The sequence below is a fragment of the Halichoerus grypus genome, chromosome 12 (assembly GCF_964656455.1).
Source record: "Halichoerus grypus chromosome 12, mHalGry1.hap1.1, whole genome shotgun sequence".
Taxonomy (NCBI): domain Eukaryota; kingdom Metazoa; phylum Chordata; class Mammalia; order Carnivora; family Phocidae; genus Halichoerus; species Halichoerus grypus.
This window is the reverse complement of record NC_135723.1, coordinates 18379748-18407672: the sequence shown is the minus strand read 5'-3', so window position 1 is coordinate 18407672 and position 27925 is coordinate 18379748. Positions and strand designations below refer to the sequence as shown.

The 27925-nt window shown below is 40.6% G+C and overlaps 1 protein-coding gene and 1 long non-coding RNA gene across 2 annotated transcripts in view; one reads left to right on the top strand and one right to left on the bottom strand.

The window, feature by feature from the left end:
• Positions 1 to 947: 947 nt before the first annotated feature.
• On the bottom strand, positions 948 to 8602 carry LOC144379722 (uncharacterized). The gene is made up of 3 exons (XR_013443077.1): positions 7251 to 8602; positions 2665 to 2741; positions 948 to 1674 (listed from the first exon to the last, which is right to left on the bottom strand). It is a non-coding gene; the product is annotated as an uncharacterized LOC144379722 (long non-coding RNA).
• Positions 7795 to 27925, top strand: part of HBP1 (HMG-box transcription factor 1) — a 28326-nt gene continuing 8195 nt past the window's right edge. The window contains exons 1-8 of the mRNA XM_036101379.2: positions 7795 to 7872; positions 15894 to 16077; positions 18049 to 18277; positions 21251 to 21389; positions 21756 to 21867; positions 21958 to 22070; positions 24264 to 24420; positions 25118 to 25262. Coding sequence (XP_035957272.1) covers positions 7858 to 7872; positions 15894 to 16077; positions 18049 to 18277; positions 21251 to 21389; positions 21756 to 21867; positions 21958 to 22070; positions 24264 to 24420; positions 25118 to 25262 — 1094 coding nt within the window. The 5' untranslated portion in view covers positions 7795 to 7857. The remainder of the gene's footprint in view (positions 7873 to 15893; positions 16078 to 18048; positions 18278 to 21250; positions 21390 to 21755; positions 21868 to 21957; positions 22071 to 24263; positions 24421 to 25117; positions 25263 to 27925) is intronic.

Sequence of the window (27925 nt, the reverse complement as noted above, 5' to 3'; positions counted from 1 at the left end):
CGCCCCCACCCCTCCCCCCTGGGCCTAATGCAACAAGAGAGTATAGTACTTTATGGCAATAGGGATTTACAGATTTTAACTATTAGTCATACATGATCTAAACAGTTGCGGTATGCTGCAGACGAACTTGGCCGTGTAGGTTCACCAAAGAAAAAGAAGTGTGACTGACTAGGGAATTTACATGTTGAAGCATCTAATTAAAACACCTCACATTTGACTTGTGGGTATGGATGTCATCATTCGGTCACAAACCAAGATTCTTTACTCTTGGAAGATCCTCCACTGAAGTGTCATTCAAGGATACACTCCGTGTAGCTATGAATTATTCTGGAAGAACCTTCTATTAACACAAGTGCTTCTTGTTTTATATAGTGGTGTTTGTGTGTGTGTGTTCTGCATGTCACTATGAACTAGGGCTTGCTGCCTATATCGTAACAAACACTCTGCGACACAAGTTGGGTGAGCATGCTTGGCTTACTGTTAGAAACTAGCAGACCATTTAAAATGTGTAGAAATGCTGCAAGGGAGGCATGGGACATGAAGTAAGGGACTCTGGATTTGATTGAAATATGTCCCATTAAGTGCCAAGTCCTTTTCCTTTCTAAAGCATCTTGAAGATACTGATCTAGTTTTCCTAATTTTCTCAAGCAATGTTATATTTATAACAAGGACTACATGACCTATGGTATTCTTTTTTAAAAATTATTTAAATTCAATTAACATATTACTGGTTTCAGAGGTAGAGGTCAGTGATTCATCAGTCTCATATAACACCCAGTGCTCATTACATCCCGTATCCTCCTTAATGTCCATCACCCAGTTACCCCGTCCCTCCAGCCCCACCCCTCCAGCAACCCTCAGTTTGTTTCCCATGATCAAGAGTCTCTTATGGTTTGCCTCACTCTCCGATTTAATCTTGTTTTATTTTTTCCTCTCATCCCCTATGAGCCTCTGTTTTGTTTCTTAAATTCCACCTATGAGTGAGATCATATGACAGTTGTCTTTTTCTGACTTATTTGGCTTGGCATAATACCCTCAGTTCCATCCATGTTGTTGCAAATGGCACGACCTATATGGCATTCTTAAAGAAAACGTCATGTGTAAGCCCAGAGGGGTAATACATCTGGATAAGCCATGGCTTTGTTAAATAACCGAACAAGGAATTCTAGTATCTGAATAAAATGTTAATACCAAAGGGAGAAATGGAATTGTTCACGCATAAGGGAGAAATAGAGTAACAAGGAATGCTAGCTTCTGAAATTAAGAGAGTGTGAAGTGCGGCCTGATGTTGAATATCAGAAAGAATTTTGACCAAAACAAATTGGAATAGGAGTTGAGACAACACTACCTGCTCCAGGATATTTTTAAAGGCAGCAAAACTGGTTGAGCAACTGAAACTATATAGTTGTTAGTCTTACCAGGTACTTAAAAAAAAATAGACCTTAAAAGTATAACGAATTATGGAAACAGTAAAGTTTACCAGGTATTGGCAGAGGTCTTGTGTGCCCAACAATAACTGTGGGAACTTAGATCAATTCAGTGTGTGTAAGTGAGGAGAGTCGGTGACTTCGCCCAAATCAGTTACGTGGTGAGTCCATGCAGCACTTGCAGGCAACTGAGATCTCTTGGTTACCTGTGCAGTTCTTGGTCTCATATGTTTTCCCCATGTTGAGCCTATAGAGAAATCTGTATCAGGTTTACAGTGCAGATAGAAAGACTCTTGAGAGGAAAACTTTATTTGATCAACAGATCTGGGTCTTGTGTCCCTTTTTATGCTGTAAATTTATAAATCTAAAATTGCCTAAGAAATCCTGAAGATGCATGTAACATTTGCATTTGGGAGATGTAATGAAGTATGCTGTGGAAGTAACTGTCGGCACCATAAAAATGAAATGACACTTACTAGGTTGGTGGTTATCCCCAGATTCAACCACAGCCTGAGCCTTGCCACTCTACCCACCCAAAATCCCCCCCAATGTGTACTGCAAATTGTATATATATGAAATGTTTTGTTAGTATCGATTATATTTGAGATGTTATAGTAAGTAAATGAAGTTTTACTCTCCCCTGCAAAAAGAAGAAAATGAGTTTTTTTTCCAGAGGGCCAGAGAAGGTTTTAAGTGTGAGCCAGAAATGTACTCAAATGACAAAAGCAGCCTTGGCTCCTGGCCTCAGCAACCCAGAAGCAAAACCCTAAGTGTTTTCTGCTTAACATGAAAAAAAAGTTGACAAAGTAGAACCCTTGGATGAGTGAGCAGTAACTATGACCTGCAAAAACCTCGGATAAAGTTGCTTCTGGTCGCTGGTTTTCCATCTTAGTCCTAATTGGAAACCTACCTAGATCCCGCTGAGGGACAAGAGAATAAACGGTCTCCCGAGAACTCTGCCTCTTTGAGGCCACCCTTTACATAAGGACTGTATTCTTGAAATGTATACAAATGACGTGTTTTAAAGCCAAATTATTTTAGAAGAGATGCTATAAAAACATCTTTGGCAAATTTTTTCTTTGTGATTGCTCCTTAAATTAGCTGAACTTAAATAGCCTCCACATGTTTACTGCTATGGCGCATTGTGATAATGCTGTGGAACTTGAAGGAGTTGGAAGTGGATTCCAAGAATCTTGTTTGCCTTTGTGTGAGGGAGACCAATGAGAATAGCGCTTACCTTGTAAGAAGATGAGACCGCCCTAGAGCCCTGATGAATGTTCACACATGGAAAGCCCGTGGAAGCTTGCTCATAGCCTGCAATCAAAACAGCACATGACATACAGCATAACACATAACATGCTATCCTCCTAAGAAAGTTCGTGCGGCTTATTTCCTCCTAACTTCTCATTCATATGTTCAGCAGGCACCTGTTGACTGAGTGCTCAGACAAAAAGATGCATAGGAGATGGTGGTGGGGAAGGAGGAGGTAATGTTGGTAAATGTTGGGGCAGCAAATGGAAACAATATTAAGTGTAGTCACAGTGTGATAAGAGCTGTGTAGGTATTATTCCTGTGGTTTTAGTTGCCTTTTATCAGACTCGCCTCTAAAATGAGGTACTTTTGACTGGCAACTAAAAGAAAATACATAGATGAGGGCCTAAAATAACAGACATGAGGAGAAAATATGTGGGAGTTTGTGTTAAACGGTTCAGATAACGGGAATGGTCGAGAAAACTTGCAATGGAAGACATGAGAACAGTCATTTGAAAGATGAAAACCTTCCTATTTCTGCTTAATTTTATAAATAGAAGGTAGGATTAAGTTGAATTTTTTGTTGCCTTTTCTAAATGCTCACATTTTCATGAATACCAAATTGGGCAACTAACAAAAACGTTTTGAGCGCTCTTGAGGCCACAAAGCATAGTGCCCTGAGTCCTGAGGACACCCAAGTTTATTTCTGTCCACCTGGATCTGAACTCCACATAGATTCAGCTGCTTTTAGGAACTCTGTACCTAAATTTCTTGCTTGCACAGAAAACTCATCATCTAAAGTTGAACCCAACCTTTCCCCTTCTCCCAGTCCTCAAGTCTGTTCTCTCCAACATTCCCCACCTCAGCAATGGCATCGACATACCACCAATACCCACTCACAGGTAATCTCTGCACCCAACATGGAGCTCAAACCCACAGCCCCGAGATCAAGAGACGCATGTTCCACCGACAGAGCCAGCCAGCTCCCCCCTTCTTTATTCCCCTTTTCCTTTTCCCCTTGGTTCTTCCTCCTAAAGGTGATTGTGTTAAGACACCCAACATGCCAACCACTGAAGAAAGCCCTTGCTTTATGGTCATCTGAGTAAAATTTAAACTCGTAGTAGAATCAAGAATTACAAGTACAACAAACATATTACTCATTTCTAAAATGGCACTCATCATTAGCTCCCAGGCATTCTCTTACAATTTGAGTATACCTGAGTACTTGGAATTAATTATAAAATTAACATTTTAAAGTATAGTACATACATGGAAGGATATCTGTAAGATTTTAAGAGTCTCATGCTCTACCGACTGAGCTATCCGGGTGCCAAGATTTTAAATAATCTACCAAAAGAGAAACTATCTGAAAAGTTGGGGAACTACTTTCAACCGTATGTGTGTTCCATTTCCTAGTTTTAGTACAGATGGTCCCCAGCTTAGGATGGTTTGACTCACAATTTTTCGACTCCACGATGGTGCAAAAGCAATGTGCATTCAGTAGAAACTGTACTTTGAATTTTGATCTTTTCCCAGGCTAGCGATACACAGGAGGACAATCCTCTCTCACGATGCTGGTCAGGGCAGCCAGCTCCCTGCCAGCCACACGAGCAGGAGGGTCAACAACCCATAACCATACACTTACAGCCATTCTGTTTTTCACTTTCAGGAGAGTATTTAGTAAATTACATGAGATGTTCTACACTTCATTATATAATAGCCTTTGCGTTAGATGATTTTGTCCAACTGTCAGCTAATGTAAGTGTTCTGAGCAAAGTAGGCTCTGCTGAGCTGTGAAGTTCTGTAGGTTAGGTGTGTGTTGTTGTTTTAAAGATTTTATTTATTTGACAGAGAGAGAGAGATCACAAGTAGGCAGAGTGGCAGGGAGAGGGAGAAGCAGGCTCCCCACTGAGCAGAGAGCCCAATGCGGGGCTCGATCCCAGGACCCAGGGATCACAACCTGAGCCAAAGGCAGACACTTAACCAACTGAGCCACCCAGGTGCCCCTGTAGGTTAGGTGTGCTAAGTGCTTTTTCAACTTGCGATAATTTTCAACTTATGATGGGTTTATTGGACATAACTCCATTGTAAGTTGAGGAAGATCTGTACTTGGTTTGAGTGATTTCCTTTTTATCAATTTGAACAGGGATATTCTCAATATGTAAGCAATGCCATGTGCTTGAACTTAATCTCGCTTAGTCCAGCAAAGTAGTCACTGGTGTGCCAAATGTGGTGGAATTGAGGCAGAAATATTGTTTAATTTTACCCCAAATAGGATTTATCTTTTTTTTTACTACCTTTAACAAATTAGCACTTCATGTTTCTTTATGAAAACAGAAGTTTATGTGTTTACATGTTCTTAATTATATCTGCTCTAGTGAAAGAGTAGAATTTGCATATATTAAGATTTTCAAGATCTTACTAGTTTTTTACTTTGATCTTTGCTCTGGGTTATGAGTTGGCTGGTTTTGTTAGTCACCCAAGAATTAATGATGATGATACGCCTGTTAAATATACATGAGGTACTAATACTATCATTTAGCTTCCCAGGAAAGTCAAAAGACAGGACTAATTGTCCACTTTAAAGGTGTATAGATTTCAATACTGATATTTAATCAGTTGTGACTGAAATGTCAGAATTTTACTCCCCAATGACTTAGACAAAAATTAAAGTATGTGAAAAGATTTTATATCTTTGTAGCAAAGTGGTCAAATAATGCGAACTAAATATTTTGAATGAGTGAATGGAAAAACTTTACAAGGCTATTAAAAGGTAATTATTTATAATAACGTACAATATCTTGATCTGAAGTTGAAATTATTCTTACCATCATAGTGTCGACCAGTAAAGAACATCTCCAGTAAGGCTTTTAGTAAGAACTTTCAAATACAAAACCTTTTAAAATAAGGTAAGGTTCAGGGGTGTCTGGTGGCTCAGTTGGTTAAGCATCTGACTCTTGATCTCAGCTCAGGTCATGATCTCAGGATCATGAGTTCAAGCCCTGAGTTGGGTGTGGAGCCTACTTAAAAAAAAAAAAAATTAATTAATAAAATGAGGTAAGGTTCTAACCCTAAAAGCAGGTCTCCTGGTTTATGCAATGAATAGGGGAAAGGAGTGGCTCGAGCTGTTGAGGGCTCATTTTTTGGGGGGAAGGAAAGCTTTTCAGTTTCCCGGTGGGCATAAAACATAAATATTTCAAATTTTAATTTAAATGATTAGGTAAATTTCACAATTTTTTCTTTTTGTCAAAAAATGACACACTGGAGAGGCAGCCCAGCAATCCTCCACTGTAAGGGGGGGAAGAAAGGAAGACAAAAAAGGAAACAAAATAACAGGGTCACAGTCCACTTTCTTTTTTGGATCCCTCTACTAATCTCTGAAAGATAATACATTCAAATCCTGTCCTTTTCCCTCAGTGAAAGATTTAGGCATTTTGTTGGCTCTCAATTATTTTTAGGAAAAAATTACAATGTTACTATTTGTGAATACAAGAAGTAAATCTTTGATCCTATGGTAGGGAGAACTATTTTAAAATAATTTCACTCCAAGGCTTCAAACAGAAAACCCCTAAAAGAATTGGAAAATTTGTTTTAACCCATGAGAGTTGTTTGGGATTTGATTTGTTACGTGGCTTTCCGGGAGATTTAAAAACTCAAGAAATGTACCGGGGGGCGGGGGGGTGGGGGGCTTGTTAAAGGAATAATCAGTTATGGTTAAAGCCTCTTTTCAGTAGTTTGACTATTGAATTCTAACTAATGTAAGTTTTCCTCTTAATTTTAAGCATACACATAGTGATCTAAAGATATAAAACCTGAAGCATAGCTTAAATGATTAAACGTTAAAGGTTCAAAGGAAAAAAAGCTTAATAATGCCTTTGTAATGTGAATGGTAAAAACATCAATTACAGACTCGGTGGACTGTGATGGACAGCCATGTTTAAAGTGAAGGTACCTATAAAGCCAAAGAAGCCACCCTCTCTGGTGAGTCAGAGTATTAGTAACTTAAGGAGGAACTCCTAGTGGCAACGAAGTGGAAAGACATTCTTCTCTCTTTCATCAATGGGAAGTCGTCTGGAGGGGAACACTGGTTAACAAAATCTCACCAAAGACACTTAGATAATGATTCACTAATTCAGTTTAAGTCACACATTATACTATTTACCTTAACCAACGAGCAAGCTGGTCAATACGGAAAATACCGCGTTGACTTGCCTCAGTCTCTAAGTCAATAGTAATCGTCCACCCCTTACAGCTTTGTAAATTCTCCAGACCCTGAACTTTTCTTTCAGTGTTCATCCCCGAGCCTCTCAGTGCCTGGCACGTAGCCGGCATTCAACACATCTTGGGTGAACTGATTAAAGCTGGCAAAGAAACCTTCTCAAGTTGCTGTCCGGGGGGTGGCCAGGCAAGGGTGAGGACAAAGGAATTCAAGTTCTTCCCACTGGAGCCCAACACCACCTTTATTATCCCCATAATGCCCGGAGCTGTGATTTGTGGGTGACTGGGTCCCTCGCGAGGCTGCACTGCTTCCGCTTGTGCAGTCATCTCCTTCCCCTCGCACTAAAACAATACCTTGGCCTCCTGCCAAACTTCGAGCAGCGAGCGACTCTGGCTGTTTATGGCCCGAAATGGGTGCTGCGAGAGACTGGGGCTCTCCGAGTGCTAAGAGAGGCCCAGAGGAAGAGAAGAGGCCAAAGCTTTAAAACACTCCCTTCCTCCGCCCCCCTCCCTTTTGTCCCAGACACCAAAACAAACGAGCTGATACACGTGTCCCTATGACTCTTGTTTACTATCAAGACAGCGCTGTGCAAGCACCTCTGGGATATGTAGTCCAACCGGTTCCTCTTGCCTGCAGTGTCCCAGAACAGAGCAAGGCTGAGACTACGAACCCACAATCCATTTCGGGGGCAAAGTTTGGCTTCGGTCCCCGGAGTCTCGGCAGCAATCCAATCCGAAGCGTTCACTCTTGTGATTGACAGGCCGTCTTCTCCAGTGAACACAACACAAAAGTCAATACAAGCCCGCCTCCTGAGACGGACCACGGTATCACCCAATGGGAAAGGGGAAAGATCGAATGGCAGTTCCGTAGGCCAATAAGAGGGCGAAAGATCTGGGAGGCGGCTCAACCCCCCGGGGGGGTTGAGGGGAGGGGGGAAGACGAAGCTTGAAAGACTTGGTAATGGCGACGGGTTTGGTAAGTAGGAAAGTTTCGGTTGAGGAGTAAGAGCGGCGGCGGGAGCAGTAAGGCGCGCCGGAGAGACCGGCGTCAGTCGGAGAGGGGGTACACGAGCCGCTGGTGGTGTTGTCGCGTCCAGGGCGGCCCGCGTCGGGGCTGCCCGCACTCCGCGGCGGGTTTGTTGTCTTTCAGTTCGGGAAGGGGTGGGGGTGGGGAAGGGAGGGGCAGGATCCCGAGGGGACCGGGCGGCCGGGCGGCTCGGGTCCGCGCTCCTCTTCTGCCAAGGGCTGCTCTCACAGTGGGAGCAGTTAACCGTCCGATAACTGCCCGCGGCGAACCCACCGGACCGGCGCCTCCCGCGAGTTCACCTGGGCTTCGCGGCGGCCGGGCCTGGGGGGTCTCGGGGGCTGGGGCTGGGAGGAGTCGGCGAGGTCGGCCCTCCGGGCCGGGTTGCGCGGTGGGTGGCCGGGCCGGGTGTGGAGATGGGGCGGGCCTGGGCGGGGGGAAGGGGCCGACGCGGCGCCGGGGCTGCCCAGGAAAGTTTGACTTCAACTCCGGGCGTGTGGGCGGAGGGTCGGAGGTTGGCCCCGGGTGGGCGGCCGGCCGGGGGTGGGGGACCCCAGTGAGGCGCCGCCTCTTCTGGGGGCCGAGAGGGGCTCGGCCCGAGCTGGGAAGCTCGCGGAGCCGCTGGGCCCCGGGGCTCATTGTTACGCATTTCGAATGAATGGGCTCCGAGGCGCCTGCGCGGTGCAGCTGAGCCGAGGGGAAAAACAAGCCTGGAGTCCAGGCTGCGGTCACATGATGGGGGGAGGGGAGGGGAAGGCGATGAATGGCGAAAGAGGGTGGGGGATGGACTTGGCTTGAACCGGGAGGCGCAGCCTCTTTGACCGAGAGCCCAAGCTTGGCAGGCGTTTCCAGTCTCCGCCTTCCAACCTATGCTGCCCCAGGCCGATTAAAACAAACAAACAAAAGAATCCAGGCGAAATCGGCAGCGGGGGCCCGGTTTTTGTAGCTTCCCTAAGCGTTGCACGGCGTCTGGGGGATTTCACTCGCGGCAGTGCATTCTCCACTGCCTAGAGTTCGTTCTTCAGGAGTCTTCAGCAAGAATCGCTTTTTAAAGGGAGCACTGACAACAAGGCTGTACTCCAGTCTTTAGCTCAGGCTGCTACTCAGGCTAAGACGGGAGGAGGGTAATAGGGAGCTGTGTGTGCTAGAAGTGTTGGAGTCCTACCAGCAGTTCCCGACGAAGTGCTTTAGATTTATTTCCCTCCAACCAGCGGTAACAGATGACTCTCAACCTTGGTTTTGAATTAAAGTCACCTTTTAAAAATTAGAAGAATTTTTGACATCTGTAAATACTTTTCTGGTGTTTAACTATTGATAATGATCTACATTTGTAAGGTATTCCTAGTATTTCGGTCTTTGCTTTTTTTTCCCCCTCTGCTATTGTCTTTTGTTTTAGCTTGCTAACAAGGGTGTTAGAGTCGGCTGTTCAGTTTCCTTGATTAAGCTACAGTAGTTCATCCCTCCTTACATGTGGAAGGTCTGTTCCCAGACCTGTGGATGCCTGGAACTGGGGATAGTACTGAACCCTCTATATGCTGTGTTTTTTCTTATGATAAAGTTTATAAATTAGATATTAACAGTAATAGTTAATAATAAAATAGAACACTGTGCTGTAATAAAAGTGTGAATGTGGTCTTTCTCAAAATACCTTATTGTCCTGTACTCACCCTTGATGATGTGAGCTGATAAAATGCCTTATTTGGTGAGGTGAAGTGAGGTGAATGACCTAGGCATTGTGACTTGGTTTGGCTGCTATTGACCTTCTGACTTTAGGTCAGCAGGAGAATTAACTGTTTCCAGACTGGGTTGACCTTGGGTAACTGAAACCAGAGAGAGGGAAATCTCGGATAAGGGGCGACCACTGTAATCCATTTTAAACACCTCAATTCCTCATGTTAGAGATCTAAATTAATTGCACATGACCTTCTCCTCGTCCCCTCCCCCCTAACAATTTGAGCTTTGTAAAGAAGTCCTTTGGGATTAGGGAAGGACATATAGAAATCCTTTCCGTGATATCCCTGAGGGTCGAAAGCTAAGGATTTAAGGAAGAATAGGCACTTGAAAGTAGGAGTCTAACCTCTGTTGGTCTATGCCTTTTGTCTCTTTTCAAAGAGAAAATGATCACATTCAGTTGTCAGACTGCTGTTTTCCTCATCCATAAGAAGATCACATTCAGTTGTCAGACTGCTGTTTTCCTCATCCATAAGAAGATCACATTCAGTTGTCAGACTGCTGTTTTCCTCATCCGTAAGAATAACTTTGTTCACAGAGCTGTTTTGAGGTTTTTATGAAATTAGAGGAAGTATGTCAAATGCTCTGTACATAGGAGGTAGGCATTTAGTAAAACCTAAGTTCTTTCTTGGCCGTCCATGGAGATTTAGCTATTTCTGGTTCTCTCCACCTCTCCTCTTTCTCAGATTTGGTGGATAATTATTTACGAAAAGTTGCAAACAAAAGCAATAGAGCCTTCCCATGTCCACCCAATAAAAATTTGTAATATTGGACATGCCATTTCAAAGCACAGCTGCTGGAGAATTTTACTCTTCCCTTTTGAGAATCCCTGGTGTAGTTGCAGAGTTATCTCCAGTACAAGGCAAGCTATGTCAAATCCTGTAATACCAAAGCAGTATGCAAAAGTATGAATGAACAATAGGGTTAGCTCTACCAGGAGATACTTGAAAGAGAAGCTTGTTTATCAAAATGAATGTGTAATTGGCGTAATGTATGTGGGGGAGAATTTTTGACTATGGACCCTTTTGGTATCCTTTTACTGTATTAGAGGTCTTGCTTCCCTCAAATAGTTTGACAGAGAAAAGTCTGAGACAAAAAAATTCACATTGGTATAGGGATTTGAATTTTGTTTTCATGTATTTTATTTAATTCTCCCGATAGCCCAGTGAGATAAGTGCAGGTGCCATGAGGCCGAGGTTAAGTGGCCTCCCTCACATTCCATGCGAACAAGAGGGAACCTCCAGTCTTTTGACTAAGGTCTAGGCTCCCATTTACTGTGCTGTAGGCTTGCAGAAGCACTACCTCCATTATCTCAAGACCAAACTTTTGATAGCCCTGAGCAATGAGAAGTTCACACACACACAATTCAAATTCAACAAATACTTGGTGAGTATTTTGTTAGCGGGGCCTTAGCTCTGTTTTGAAATTGAAATGTTTTTTTCCCAGCTCCCTATGAGGAATATTGTGAGGGGATGTTGGGAGATCACGAACACAAGGGGCTGAAGAAATTATAGAAGTTGCAGAAGATGTTAGTGTACTGTAAATGGCAAGTGGGGACAGTGCAGGACCCGCTGATGGGGGAGGAGAAGATCTAGTTGGACGGAGAAAGCCAAAAAGTTCTGCGGAGGGAAGGAGAGGACAAGACAAATTGCAGCTCTGCTTCGTACACTTAAGGATGGCTCTGAGGAGATACATAGGTATGGTGTGACCTCTGAACTTCATACTCCAGATAAAATGAGAAAATGGTCAAGTTTAAGATTGATTGCAGCCGGGGCTGACTTTTGCAGATCACATCCTCTCGTGAGGCATATTACAACAGATGTTTATAAGGAGTTTGAGTCACTAAGATAGGTTCATTTGTGTTGTGTACACTTAAAATGTTGGAAAATTTTCTGAGAAGACTTCAAACCTGCTGTCTAAACTGGAAATATTCGCTGTTCAAAGAACTCAGAATGACTAGTTCCTCTCATGTCTTAGGCATTACTCAATAAGGAACCTGCAGTGATACTACTAATTTTCTAAGAACTCTTGCAAAGGACGCTGGGAGCAGGTGGCTGACAAATTGGGAATGTGAATACACTGTTTTTAATGTATTTTCCCTTAAATATGTGTTATAGATGTTTCTGCATACTCATGTTTCAGTATGATTTGTTTTATAGGCTTAAAGAAAGTGTTTATAGTCCTGATCGCGTCAGACCTCTGTTCAGAAATCTTCAGTGGTTCCTCATCATATGATAATTGCTAATAATACTGGCCACTCTGCATCGAGGGTTTGCTCTGTGTTAGGCACTACTGTAAGCTTCTTACGTTTGTTAGCTCACTGAGTCTTTACAACAAGCTATGTAGGTGTTTTTATGATTTCCATTTTACAAATACGGCAAAAAGATTTTTAAATAGCTTGAACAGGACACATAGCTAGTAAGTAGTAAATCTGATTATAAACTCAGGTAGCCTAATTTCAGAGACTTACTCTTGTGTACAAAAACCAAAGAAACCAATTTTCCTAAACTAGGATTGAAGATTCTGGCTCAGTCCACCTTTCCAGCCTTGGTATCCATGACCACAAGACACACAAGGCCAGCCTACCTTCTGGTGGTACTGGATTTTATGTTGTTTTGATTTTATCCATTACTTTGCAGACTCTGCAAGTTTGCTCATGTGAGTTTCTCTCATTGGAAGGCTTTTCTTCCTTCCTTTTTACCCATTTGTAGCCAAGCCCTGCTGTGTAGAACTGTGGTTATTTGCTTATATCTTTCCACTAAAGTACAGATTCCTTGAGATTCAAGACAAGTGTTCATCCTTGAGGTCCAACATTGCAGCTAGTATAGTGCCTTGTACATAATGTACATTAAATAAATGAATATGTATATTTAAATAAAAAGGAATTTGGTAATCATTTTTGGCTCACTTGTTCTCACAATGCACCTGGTGTTCTTTGGAAAGAAAATAAATAAAAACCAGCGCATAGGGTTGTACCCCAGACCAAATAAATCATATTCTCTGGAGGTGGGGCCTTGGCATCATTTTGTTTGAAGCACACATAATCACATGCTTGAGAATGATCTAGCTAAAGTGTGCTTGATTTTTGCAGTGTGATGTGGAGGTTCAGAGTAATGATTTGATTTGGCCAGTTTATTCTTGAGAAATCAGTTTGTGTTACCACATCTTTTGTAGCCACCAGTTTTGTAGGAGATTATTCGTTATACCTCAGCAGATTTGCTGTTAACCGTATAGTAAGACTGTGATTAGTAGATAATAAATTGTACTAAACTGGAAAAGTGTTCATTTCTTGTGAACGCTTGGACATCTTTTAGATAGATAAACTGTTATTTCCCTGAAATAATGGCATGATCCATGACTTTTATTAAGTGTTGGATAACTTGTCATATTATTGAGGGAGGAAATTGCTGAAGCTGAATAAACTACCTGTCTGGTCTCCTATCATTAACTATTTTCAGTAACTTCTATTTAGGACGTTAAGTGCCCAGAGTATGTATAAGGTTGCGCTGTGTCAGTCTAGGGATAAAACATTTTGTGAAGAAGTCATTTTATATTTCTTTTACTCACTGTGTCTCATTTCATCCTCATAACCCCTGTAGGAGGAAAATAGAGCAACTGTTTGACAGATGAAGATAACTGAGTTAGTGAGAAGCTCAGTCACTTAGATCAGATAGTTAGTGGTCAAGCTGGACTCAAAACTCATGATTCCTTACATCTGACCCAGTGCCCTTTTCACTACTCTGTAGAACATCTTAGTCAGTATTGAGTAAGACTCTAAAGCAATGCCTAGGATCTGGGTCATTTTTGAGGGGTATAGGCAGAGAGAACCTGAAGGAGGTTGTTAGAAATAAAGTAAGGCAACAGGCAGTTTGGTTACATGTGTCAGGAACCGTAAGAAGATGTTTAATTGCCATTCACCTACTAATGTGTCTCTAGAAATCTGAAATAATCTGATATAAGCAGGTATTTTTTTAAAAATTTAAACTGTTGTTTAGAAGAGTAAAAACCCTGGGAATAGCATGTTCAGCAGTAGGAGGGATAAGGAAATTTTGGTATATCCTAATGATGTATATTATGGAACTATTTAAAATAGACCTGTAAGAAAAATTAGTGACATAGGAAAATGCTTATGAACTTATGCGAAGGAAAAAGGTATCAATTATATATAATACAAAGTATGAAGGAAAATGTGATTGTAGGTGTCTGCATGAAAAAGAGATTGGATTGTAAAACAGTATACCAAAATGTTAACAATATAACAATCTGGTTGGTGGGATTAGAAGTCATCCTTTCTGGGGCGTCTGGGTGGCTCACTTGGTTAAGCGTCCAGCTCTTGATTTCGGCTGAGGTCTTGATCTCAGGGTCCTGAGATCAGCTCCCTGTAGGGCTCCACACTCATCAGGGAGTCTGCTTGAGATTGTTTCCCTCTGTCCCTGCCCCACCTCCACCCATACAAGCCCTCTTTCTCTGTCTCTCTAAAATAAATAAATAAATCTCTTTTTAAAAAGTCATTATTTCTTTTTTTTAAAAAAATGCCTTTTTAGGGGTGCCTGGGTGGCTCAGTCGTTAAGCGTCTGCCTTCAGCTTAGGTCATGATCCCAGGGTCCTGGGATCGAGCTCCGCATCGGGCTCCCTGCTCCGCGGGAAGCCTGCTTCTCCCTCTCCCACTCCCCCTGCTTGTGTTCCCTCTCTAGCTGTGTCTCTCTCTGTCAAATAAATAAATAAAATCTTTTAAAAAATAAAAAATAAAAATTTAAAAATGCCTTTTTTTCCATTTTTTCCCCCTACAGTGATTATATATTTTACAGTTAGGAAAACATATTTCATAATAAAAAGATCATGAAAAAGCCTTTCTAGAAAAAAATTGTCAGTGTTGCCAGTGTTTGTTGGTGATTATGTCATGGCTTAGAAAGCTCTGGTGTAAATACTGAGCAGTTAACGTCTTTTCACTGCATTTTGATCAGCATAGGCCCAGGTACTAGACTTTTAGTGACTTTAAATTGTAGTATATTTTATTGTCTTATTTTGAGGAAAAACTATGTCATGTTAGATTTCTTGTGTGTATTTCATATTAGCTCATTAGAACTTTTTTTTAAAAATGAGATTTGGAGTAAAGCCTGAGAAATCAGGAAATCTTCCTGCTGCTGTCACCCCGGTTAAAAAACCAATTTGATCATTGTCCAAAGGCAGAATGGAAAAGATATAAACACATTTTACTTTCACAACAAAATTTAGTTGGTAGACTTTGCTAGAAATCATTTAGATATATTAACCTATGTTATTTTCTTCCTTGTGATAGCTTTGTAGGCTTAAGATGAGGATAAATTTACTATTTGTTTAAATTTCCCATGATTATTACTCATCTTTCTAGAAATAATAAGCTATTAAGAGGACAGGTATCTTTTTATGATGGCTGGGTACCAAACTTTCATAAAGAAAATGTAGCATTTTTATTTTTTTGAGAAGTGTACTATATGGCCATTTTAAGAAACTCTTTCTTAAATGTCCTTCAGAGAATGTTATTTTAAGTATGTTAAACTTTACTTTCAGAAGATGAGAAAACAACAAGTTGGTAAACAGAAAAAGTGAAATAGAATCTTTAAAAATGAAAAAAAAATAGGATATTCCTTCAGTTTTTCTTTTTTTAATTTAATGGAGGAAAGTTTGTTAATTTTCTTTTAAATTTGAAGATACAGGGGCGCCTGGGTGGCTCAGTTGTTGGGCGTCTGCCTTCGGCTCAGGTCATGATCCCAGGGTCCTGGGATTGAGCCCCGCATCGGGCTCCCTGCTCCGTGGGAAGCCTGCTTCTCCCTCTCCCACTCACCCTGCTTGTGTTCCTGCTCTTGCTAACTCACTCTCTCTGTCAAATAAATAAATAAAATCTTTTTTTTAAAAAAAATTTGAAGATACAAGTTGAAAAAATGGTTTTCTTGGTCTGTGTGTTTGGGTCTCAGAGTTACTTAAAGAAATAAAATATATAATAGTGCTATTATTCTTTTAAAGAAAAGACTTTTGTAAATTTAAGATATGAATTCTTTTGGATTTGGGTATAATTTAGTGCTGACTACATGGTTGTAGCCCAAGAAATCTGGGAGTCTGCCTGCTCCAAAGGATTTGAGGGGGATACAGATGGCAATATATGATTAAAGATACAACATTATGAGTCTCTGATGGATTTGATACTTCTGTAATCTCCAGGTCACACGACTTGATACTTTTTTCTTTATTCTTTTTATTGGAAGTCGGAGCACCATAACATGGTGTGGGAAGTGAAGACAAATCAGATGCCTAATGCAGTACAGAAACTCCTGCTGGTGATGGACAAGCGAGCTTCGGGAATGAATGACTCACTGGAGTTGCTGCAGTGTAATGAAAACTTGCCATCCTCACCTGGATACAACTCCTGTGATGAGCACATGGAGCTTGGTAAACAAAATTAAGTTTTTTAGGAGTCTGAGATTCATATTTTTATGTTAAGTCAGCTTCTTCACCTGCCTTAAACTGCTTAAAAGTATGTGAAGTTTTTGTACCTTAGGAGTTTTCAATGTTCCATTGTTACTGCTTGTAAAATATTACTTAAAACCAACCTAACTTTGGGCTATTTATGGTTATCATCGAGACTGATTTACAAATTATCAAACTAAACTGCTGTCGTGGGTAAAGGTCGGGCCAGTAAACACCTTGGGAAAATCCTGTGTGTGGCTCATGTGACTTTTGAAACCTGCTGGTGAGCGTAGTACATTGTGCTCGGCCCCACGTGGCCCGTTTGTGGCTGTGACGGGCAAGGTACAGCGGACCCTTGAAACCGGAGGGTCTGACGTTTATGGTCATCACACTGCCGCCGAGCCGCCCCTGGGATGCGTGGCCAGTAGAAGTGTGTAGGCTTGTGAAGGTAGGGCTTGGAATTATACTGCTGGGAGGTTGGTATTGAAGAGTCAGCAGCCAGTGAGTGACCCGGGCTTGCGGCCCTGCTTTTCAGCTTGGCTCTGTCTGCATTTAATGTGCGGCTTGCCGAAATGTCCACAGAGCCACGATTAGCCTCCCTTTACGAATGAGAGGACAGAGGAGGCTACATACTGTTGCGCTCTTTGGGAATTTGGACACCCTGCAGGTCTTGGGACATTTCCCAACGGGTTGCTGGGCTCTGCGAGTCACTGAGTGGTGGGTGCCGTTGAGCACGGAGCGCCACCAGTCCACCATTTTCAGGAGGACATCAGGAAGTTAGGGCGGGGGGGGTGGCAAAAACTCGCACCACAACCCACTGCTTGGGTTTAAAAGCAGTTAATTTCCTGAGCTTGCAAGACAAATGAACCCTTTCCACCCAGTGACTAAAGGAGTGCTGGCCCCAGAAGGCTGTCAGCAGTGAGGGAAGGCGAACGGCTGCAGCAGCGCGGGCGTTACAGGGTGGGGTTTGCCTCAGTTGCTGTCATGTTTTTCAGCTGCTCAGTCAAAGGGGGATGGCTTCTAGTCCATTTTTGGACTGGATATCCTGAATTAATACTTGTTAAGTAAGACATTTCAGTTTTCATAGGCTGTTCTGAGATACTTGCCTTGAATAGGAATTCTGTGTCTGTATTTTTATAGTAACAGTTGACCAGGACTCCCAAGGCTAGAAGAATTTCCTGATTTATGTATTGAAGGGACCCGGTGGATCTGTAGTTTGTTGTAGGTGTGTTTCATAAAGTTTTTTTAAGGCCTGTAAGAGGCTTTTTCTCCTCTCCTTTTTCTTTTTTTTTTTTAAATATTTTTTTTTAGAATTCAGTCTTCCTTAGTGTTCATAGCCGTGGTGTGTGTACTTGAGCCTTGGGAAGGCACCTTTAAGAAAACATAACCAACAATTATTGAGTTTAGAATTTCTCAGTCAAAAGAAATAATTTAGCATAGATTAAGTTGAATAAGTACTACCTAAAACTTTATAATATGACCTATTGATCTCATCTTTAAAAATTGTTCTCATTATTACAGTAATCTTCTATAACAGGGTAGTAAAGTATGGGAGTAAGTACATATGTGTACACATAAAATGCTTTTTTCCTCATTAACATGTTAACCTAAAAACGTCTTGTTGGAATATGGACTAATCCGGTGAACTATAAAAAAAAAAAATCAGAAAACGTAAACACAAACTTTTTCCGGTCTGGGAAGAGGTGTGGTAATTCAAGTCATCAGTACATTTACATCTGTTTGGTCTATTTCCCATCAGGCTCTGTTGACCCTGGAATGTAGAAGGTGTCATTATTTAGATCAAAACTTGTTCATTCAAGAAAACATTTCAAATTTATACTTCTCACAAAATTAATTAGCTAGATTTAAGGACTTCTCTTCCAGCTATAATTATAACATTATTCCCCCTGTTAACAATTTACTTTTTATAATTTTGAATGTGTTTATTTGCAGATGACCTTCCTGAACTTCAGGCTGTTCAGAGTGATCCTACCCAATCTGCCATATACCAGCTAAGTTCAGATGTTTCACATCAAGAGTATCCAAGACCATCTTGGAACCAAAATACCTCAGACATATCAGAAAATACTTATGGTGAAAATGAGGTGGATTGGCTAACAGAATTAGCAAATATTGCCACCAGCCCACAGAGTCCACTTATGCAGTGCTCATTCTACAACAGGTGGGCACACTGGCTCTATTTTTATTGAAAACTTCTATCATTACAAAGAGCTACTTTTTTTTCCCCTAGTTTTAAAAGTAATAATGCTATTAACCATCTAATGAATGGTCTACTGAAATTAGAATTTAAGTAGTCATTCGAATTATGTTCTTTGTTTTATAATGATTGCAGAGCTTTTTCACCTAATATCATGATTTCATACTTTGAGAAGTAGATAAAAGTGGTAAGAGAACCGCAGTCAAAAATATTTGTAAGTGCATTAAAGTCATCAAAAATTAAACCAGACCAAGAAATACTTTTATTATATACTTATCCTTATAGAAATGAAAATTATACTTGTTTAAAAAGCCAGAGTTATAATAAATGTTTTATTTTAAAATCTTACCAACCTTGAGTTTGGTTCCTTCTGGTCTAGGTTTATTTTCTTCCACAGTGTATGTGACGTTTTGTTACTTACCTGTTGGTGAAAACTATAATTGCTAATGTTAAAATCTAGAACTTCGTAAGAGTGGACTCCCATTGGTAAAAACCACTGTTTCATATACCCAGACCAGAGTTTCCGCAAATGAATTGTTGTGCTATGAAATTATGGAAGCTTTGAACTAAAATTCCTAAAGAGACCTAAGTGGATAATGTTTCATTAATCATACCTAAAATTAGAAAATTAGCTATGTAAAAATACCTAGATAAATACGATAGTTTGTAGGGGAGAGAAGCGGATTTGTACTCGCGTGGGTAGACAGACCATAGTCCACACGAGATGATGTAGGGATAACTGAATTTTGGTAGTGCTTCTAACTTAATGTAATTCTTTGTTAAAAAATAAACTTTTCATGTGTGAAGCCCTGGTTTTCTTGCAACCCATTGAATTATGTTGTTTTTCTTCTGTTCAGTAGGATATTGGTCTCGATTAGGGCAAATTCAATTTAGTTAACTAAATTTTTCAGTTTAATCCCATGAAAAATTTCCCAGAAAGAAAAAATAGTCAAAAGGCTAAAAATTTGCTTATAATTAAAAAAACAAACCCTGATTTTCCCATTGGACTTTCTTTTTCCTAGTTTAGTGATAACACTTCATTTTTTTTTTTTTTTTACAGCAAACTTAAAAGAATTAATAATGTAGCTCCTGAAAAGATGAGTAAACCCCTCAGAAGATAATTGATATAAATAAAAACATAAGTAAAGGAGATACTTTTATGAACTTATTCTCTGTAGCATTTTCTGTGCTTCCCTTCTTCCTGGGGAACAAGATCAAGAGTCACACTCTGCTGTCTTGCCTGCCTTCTAACACTGTCAGTGGCTGTTTATGCAGCTTCTTGTAGCATGTTAAATGGTGTTAGTTAGTGAGCTTTGGATCTCTGAAGTCCATAACTGTACAATACCCAGGGGTTGGGGACAGGTACCATTTATATTACCCCTGTGTAGGTAGAGGGATGAAGAGACCTATGGTGTTGGTGTTTCAGACACGTTTGGCATGTTAATTTTTACAGGCCATATGCATTTTAGAACATTGTGCTGTTACTTTTTCTTAAATGGTTCAACAGAAGAACTAATAAACCCCAATTTCTTTTATTAGTCCTGAAGGCAGGGATATACTTAAGGAAGTTTAGCAGTTTGGCCATTCCCCGATATCATAAAGATCTAAATGTTTAATAAAAGGAAGAAATGGGCCAAAGATGAAACAGTATTTGTATTTTGAAATCCAAAATTGGAGAGTGTGCTAATAAAATGCTTCGAAATTTGAGGGTTTTGTGTGTGTGTGTGTGTGTGTGTTTGTTTAAGATTTTATTTTATTTATATGACAGAGCGAGCACAAGCAGGGAGAGCGGCAGGCAGAGGCAGAGGGAGAAGCAGGCTACCCGCCGAGCAGGGAGCCCGAAGCAGGACTCGATCCCAGGACCCTGGGATCATGACCTGAGTTGAAGGCAGACGCTTAACCCACTGAACCACCCAGGCGTCCCTGAGGGTTTTTATGAGGGGTTTTTATTTAAGAAGTGATACAGACATGAAAGCGTAGTTTTATAGATTCTTACCAAAAAGTAACTTCTGCAAAGGCATAATGAAAAAGTGTTAATGAGGATAAAATAAAAATTGAAGGGCCAATAAAATTTCTCAGGGAGTAAGGGAAGAACTAGAAAGTGAGCTGTCCCTCACCCTTCAACCAACTAAGAGGCTTAGTACAGACATGCGTATACTTTGCTGTTATGGCCTAGATCCCTTCCTGTTTGGCACCTCAGAAAACTGTCCTGATGTGGGACCTTTGGGCGGGTTGGTCTCCGAGAGCCTGCAGTCTTCCTCTCTGTTGCTTTCTGAACTCCTGAGTTCAGAGCATGGTGCCACTCACCCAGGCTGGGCATGCTTCTTACTGCTACCCCTCCCGGGAAGGGCTGACCTTTTTCTAAGGTGATCCTGGGGGAAAATAACTAGCGTTATGAGTAGATGCTTTTCAATAAGCTTGAATCAGAAAACAAGAAATAGTGTCCAGTTATAAGAAGTTGCAAATAGGCTCCTTTCTGCTATAATAAGTTTAAGCATTTTAGCTTCAGGTAGTTCATTTTATCTGCCCAGTGACAGGTGGTTGGTAGATAGAAGGTTCCATGTTGGTCATGTTCAGCTTAGATGCCCTGTTCATATTGACTGAGTCAAAGTAGAAGAAAGAAGTGGACAGGGAGCCCTGCACATGATCATGAATGAGGATATGCATGTCTGAATAAAGGAATGAATAATTTGGAATTTTAAAATACGTGGGTAAATATGAAAAAAGAACGGTATTTACCATGTGTGAAGAAGGCTTGGTTAAGAAGTTAAGGAATAGCGTACTCCAAGTGAAATCTTGATGTCTTTACTAGTGTTTTCGATAGGTGTCTTATATGTGATGAGTTGGTATTAGGAATATGAAGTTCTTTTCATCAAAAGGAAAGACCTACTGTATAAGGAGCTCTGCTTTATGGTTAAAACTGCTTCCTTATTTTAGATCATCTCCTGTACACATCATAGCTACTAGCAAAAGTTTACATTCCTATGCACGCCCTCCACCTGTGTCCTCTTCTAAGAGCGAGCCAGCCTTCCCTCATCATCACTGGAAGGAGGAAACACCAGTCAGACACGAAAGGGTGAGTGTATTTATGAACGTAAACTGTTATGAAGTTTGCACAACGGTTGAAATATGTTAACTTTCCTTTTCTCAGAAGTACTTCTGAAGCACGTACAGCTGGGAAATTGTCTTATTGTTCTGCTAGCGATCTGGATTCGATTTTATGTACAGCTCTTGCAACTGTTAGGAATGTTTGTTACCAGTGGGAACATATATTGAACTAAAACTTCCAAAAACTTCAGTTTTCAAAGGTGTATTTTTCCCTAAGTTTACAGTGTTTTAAGTTATCCACTCAGGAGGAGGGAGAGAGCCAGAAGCCTTGAGATAAAGACAGATATTAACAAAATATGTTACAAAATAAAGTTTCTGATGTGTTTCTCCATAGGCAAATAGTGAGTCAGAATCTGGCATTTTCTGCATGTCCTCCCTCTCCGATGATGATGATTTGGGCTGGTGCAATTCCTGGCCTTCAACTGCTTGGCACTGTTTTCTGAAAGGTGAAAGAATGCTTGAATTTTTACAGCTGACTTATGTAGCATGCTAGGCACATACCTAATTTTTTTTTTTTTTTTTTTTTTAAACTTTAGGCACACGACTGTGCTTTCATAAGGAAAGCAAAAAGGAATGGCAGGATGTTGAAGATTTTGCTAGAACCGAAGGCTGTGATAATGAGGAAGATCTCCAAGTGGGCACTCACAAGGTTGATTTAAAATTCGTAAAACTTCCAAATCTTTCAGAAGGAAACCTAGGCTTGTTATTAATCTATATGAGTATTCTCCATTTACTTTCATACTTAAGTGACATCTTATATTTTAGGTAGAGGTTTTGTGACTCTGTGTTACAGCTTAGCCACATGGACAGTGGCAGTGACTTCAGGTTTACCTTTGTAATTATGCTTTCTTAGATAGGCAAAAGATGTATTTCGTAGCTCTTTTTATACATTTATGTTGGGGAAACTAAACTGGCATTTCAAATAAAATGAACAAACGAACCAAGGCTTTTTCTTAGGTAATCTACAAAGTGGTTAATTCCCAAATGGATAATTGAGAGTTGATTATATTAAGTTACTTTTTAAATGACCCAATAAAACACTGGCATTTGTTTAAGTTCATAAGCAAAGGCAGTAGGTGGCAGCGGCCGGATAAAGGTCAGTTGGTATCTGTACAATCTTAATCTTTTAAAATCTTGAATTTCTCCATCTCCACTGTAGGCAGAGAAGTTGGGCATGTGAAGTGTGCTTGTTTAAAATTCCTGTTTTGATCCTGATCCTGCTGTTACTTACTGTTGAGTCTAGAGAGAAATAGTCCTGACTCAACTGCCGTCAGTTTCCCCCTCTTGCTGTTACTCTTCATTTATGGTGAAGTTCGCCTTGTCTGACTTGGGCCTCTGCCATTCTACTCAGATTGTCTCAAAGGTTACTAGCTTCATTCTGATTTCTAGTGAGACTTCTTGCTTTGTTTGTCATCTTTGCAACATTTGACACAGGGAGTTGTCTTCTCTTGATTTGTGCAGCATGGCGGGGCTCCGGTTCTCTACTGTCTCCTCTCTGTGGCTGGCGGCTTGTCTGCCCATGGCGTGGAGTGGGAGAGAAGGTTCTGCCCGTGGGCACTGTCTTCACCGTTTCCTGTCTGCCGATATGGTCAGCCGCAGCCCCTTGGTGGGCCTGTGGAAGGCACCCCGGTCTCGGAGGCAGGAGATCTGGGCTCTGTTTCTGGTTCTTCAGCAACTCTGTGTGTGACTGATGTTGGGCAGATTGTTGACCCCACCCTGTGTTGGCTTCCTGATCTGTAAAATGGGATTGGATTCGCTTGGAGGTCTCGTAGCTCTAAGAATTAGAAGATTCTGTAATTTCATTTACAAATATATGGCTGTAGCCTTCCCCTGCATGTTGGACATCTGCACGTGGATATCAACCAGTTCTTTATGCTCAGCTTGTTCGTATAACCGAGACTGGACTCACCTTTTCCTTCCCCTCCCTGGCCTGCTTAAAGATATTGTTAACCTTCTATTGGCAGATTAAAAACCAAGAAGTTGACTATTTCCCTCCTCCCTTCATAGTGGATCAGTTCTAATTCCCTAAAGATGCTTTGCAGTCACCCTTCTGGCTCCGTCACTGGAGGAACGGTTGCGTGCTAAAGCTAGCTGGCGGCCTGTCGGTCTCCTTGGTTTTTCTGTGAATTTAAGGGTAGGGATCCCATGTAGTTAACGTGTTTTCAGAACCTAGCATCTGGCATGTGCTGACTGCTCAATAAATATTGGTTGAATTTACATTTAGCCCGGTTCTACCACCACGGCACTTGTCAGTTTAAGACTAATGGGTTTGTTTCCTCGTGTCTTCAAAGAAATTGAATACGAGAGTCACCTTTTATCCTGCAGACTTTATCATCTTCTTAAAATTGACAGTTGTTAGTAAAATACTTTCATTGACTTGCAGTTACCCATTCAAAGGAAGGTTTGAGCACTTCCCCGTCATCCTCGACTTACCAACTAGCCCCTCCTTTTCAGGCTTCTTTGCCTAGCCTCTGAACTCCCCTGTATTTTTAGCAAATACTCGCCACTCTCCAGAGAAGTTGCTGGTTTCAGCTGTTGCTGGCGTTGAGGCTCGTTCTTCTAACTTCTGGGTTTAGAAGTGGGAACTGAAAGCCCTTCCTAGTCTCTCTTAGAGTTTATACCTCCCTTCATTAAAGTCCATTAGCATCGTTTACACTTCAGTTAAAGTGCTAATTCCAGTCTGCTTTACATTGTAGTGGTTTATAGATGTGCCTTTCTTTACCGACAGGGATCCTGTCTTGTTTATTGTTACCTTTTCCACAAAGTCTTACATGTAATAGGAACTTCACTATGTGTTGAATTAAACATTGCCTGTTTGTTCACTCTATGCATGTATTTTCAGGGCTATGGTTCTGATGGTCTAAAGTTGTTATCACATGAAGAAAGTGTATCATTTGGCGAGTCTGTACTGAAGTTGACTTTTGATCCCGGTACAGAGGAAGACGGCTTACTTACTGTAGAGTGTAAGCTGGACCACCCTTTCTATGTTAAGAATAAAGGTAGGGCTTCAATTTGATTTTATAGTAACTTTTTAAAGAAGACTTCTTAAATCTATTACTATGTCTTGTGGCATAATTCTTTGATGATTAAGGAAAAAAAAAACCTTGAAGAGCAAACTTCTTTCAAACTACAGAGAACTACCATAGGAAGTGCCTTATCACAATACCTACTGATGTGTACGTGTTTTAGCAGGAGTCACCTCCTGTGGGTAGGAACTCTTAGACTCCTGTAACACACTATATAAGCAGCTCTCTGTTATCTTTGTATGGTTTGGGGAATGGAGTATTCTGGTAATTGCATTTTGGTTTAGGGTTACCAAATATGCTATATATCTGAATCACTTTTCTGAGATCTATTACAACACCGTGTGAAAAATGGTAATTCAGAGGCTATTTCATGGTCTCAGTCATCATCATCTATCATTTACTATCTTGTAAATTGTGGAAATGCCGATTGATAGAATCTGTATATTAATAAAATGCTGAATTAAACTAGTTTTGGAGAGCTTTTGCATTGCTTGAAGAAAATACTTGGACTTGCTTTGTAGCAGAGACACAGGACATGTTAAAAATCTGCTGGGACTTAACTAATAACTTTTTAAGGCTCAGAACTGATAGGTATATCATAGAATAAATAATTAGGGCCCCTTCTATCCATCCCCATCCTTTATGTAACTGCTGTTTGATTTAATTTTAGGTTGGTCATCATTTTATCCAAGCTTGACTGTGGTACAGCATGGCATCCCATGTTGTGAAATTCATATTGGTGATGTATGTCTACCTCCTGGACACCCCGATGCCATTAATTTTGATGATTCAGGTGTTTTTGATACATTTAAAAGGTAATATTGGGTTAATTTTTTTCTGTTAATGTTTACCTTTAATCTCTTTAATGATTGCTAAGTCAGATATTTAGGAGGTTAAACCTAAAAGATTTGAGAATTACAAAAGGACTACTTAGAGCAAGTATGTACATGATGAAATGAAAAAATACTGGGTAATTAAAGTAAAATAATAGTTCAAGGGGAGCTTTTCATAGAGTAGTCGTATAGGAAAACCGGGAGTTCATAAAACATTTGGTATTAGATTAGGAAAAATACCACATGTTATGTGACCAAGAACTAACTACAGAGCCAAGCTTTGATAGTTAATATATATATATAAAACTGCCATATCCAGCCGGCTGTTTTCACCAGGCCACAAGTCTCCTAATAGTGTTCTTTTTTGTAGTTAACTGTTACCCTTTCTTTTCTGTCCTTAACTGTTCTTTAATATTCATTTCAACGAAGGGCATTAGTTGCATGAATTAACAAACAGTAAAAATGGCAAAAAACTGACATTTGGAAAATCTTAAAGAGGGTAGTGATTTTTCTTGAGAACAGAATAAGTACCCATGTGTCCTGACACTCAGGAAGGCTGATCTGATCAACTGTCTCAGTTTGGGTGCAGCTTTACTGGTTTTAGCACTGAAAGGTCCACGGCCCTGGAAGCCCCACAGGCTTGGGCACACTGGGGTCGGGGTGGTTGGTTACCTAAGCCCAGGAATTATCCAGAGAAAGTGTGTGTGTAGGTATCTGGGATTTTAAGACTCATTTTTTTCTTTAAGATAATTATTAAATTCAGAATTCCTGCTGGCCTACAGGTTTTATTTCATTCATTTTAACATAATAAAACATAATGTTAATAATATATTTTTATTGCAAAAGGATATATGTGAGGCTATTGTTTTAAAAAAGCAACTAGCACAGGCCCTGGCACAGGTTACATGCTCAGTAAACATCTGCAGATTGGAATCTAAATGCTGTTTGATTACATCCCTCATATATACTGTTCTAAAAATTAGAAATGAGACAGTTTGAAAATCTGATTCTCTAAACATTCTTAGGGTGTAAGTCAGTGATACCTCTCACATTTTGGTGAGAATATTCTAGAGATAGAAAAACTTTGGAAGATAATTTGGTTTTATTTTATTTTTTTTAAGATTTATTTATTTATTTGAGAGAGCAAGAATGAGAGAGAGAGTACATGAGAGGGGGGAGGGTTAGAGGGAGAAGCAGGCTCCTCGCCGAGCAGGGAGCCCGATGCGGGACTCGATCCAGAGACTCCAGGATCATGACCTGAGCCGAAGGCAGTCGCTCAACCAACTGAGCCACCCAGGCGCCCTAATTTGGTTTTATTTTATAACACTGACTGTCTGTAGTAGTCGTACCTGGAGAAGTATGTGTACCCTAGAGAAGTAAATTCTCATAGACACGCACTGGGAGAGGTAGGTAATAAGGTCATAGCTGTGTTGCTCAGGATAGCAAAAACATGGAAACAATGCAATATTCATCAACTGCAGAGGGAATACATAACTTGTGATATAATCATATGATGGAATTTTTTATAAGTGGAAGATGAATGAGCCATAGCCATACATTGTAAAACATGGATCAGTTTTAGAAATAATGTTAAGTAAAATTAGTCTCAGAAATCTACAGTATCATTCCATTTTTTATGGAATCAGATGTTCTTTGGAAATATATCTAACAAAATTCTAAATCTAATTACATTTATGTAATTTTTATGTAGTATATAGAATACACATTATACAGTTATGCTAGGGATTCAGCGATGTAGTAGGATGACTCACAGGATTTAGTTTGTAGTCACATTCATGCCTAAGATTTCTTATAGCAAATGGATACAAAGCAAAATCACAAAAAGGCAAGGCACGTGGGGTGAAGTCTGGAGGAAGCCAGGCTTCCAGGACTCGTCTTCCAGTGGAGTCACACAGCGCATGCTTCTCTCTCTCGGCAGTGAGTGCTGACAACAGGTATTACTGGGCGTCAGCCAGGGAAGCTGTTGGACGCTCAGCGCCAGGGTCTTACTGGGAGCCGGTGGCCTAGGCTGCCTCTGCCTTGCACGTACCCAAATCCCAAACTTCCAAAAGGAAAGCAGGTGTTTAGGGTAAACCATGTTGTTTGTACACATAGTTTAGGCACACTGAGCCACTCTTGCCAGTTGTGGAATGATGAGAACTCTCCTTGAAATCCTAATTCCAGATGCTAGTCGAGGGCCAACCTTGTACAGATGCCCTCGAAAGGAGAGCAGTCTGGCCTGCTGTGTTACCTCTTTGTTGTGTAACAAGACTTTTACATATTACATGTTGATACAATTGATGTAAACATAATTAATGCTGCTATAGTGTTTATCTGTTGTGTTTATGAATTTATTATTTTTATAATAACATTGAAAAAGTAAGGGGATGATAAACCATTCAGGAGAGTGGCTTTCGCTGGGGGGTGGCAAATGTGGAACTTTATTGATAGAAATATTCTATTTCTTAATTAGGTTGTGGGTATACTCATTTATTTGTACACTCTATAACATAAAAGCTATATACATTTTTTATCAAGTCTTGCATAGTGTAAAACTTTCTTTTAAGCAAAAAGGAATACTAGGCTACCTATTTCCTGCTTTGCCAAGATGGTAGCTTCCCATCACTTGGTCCCACTGAATAGCA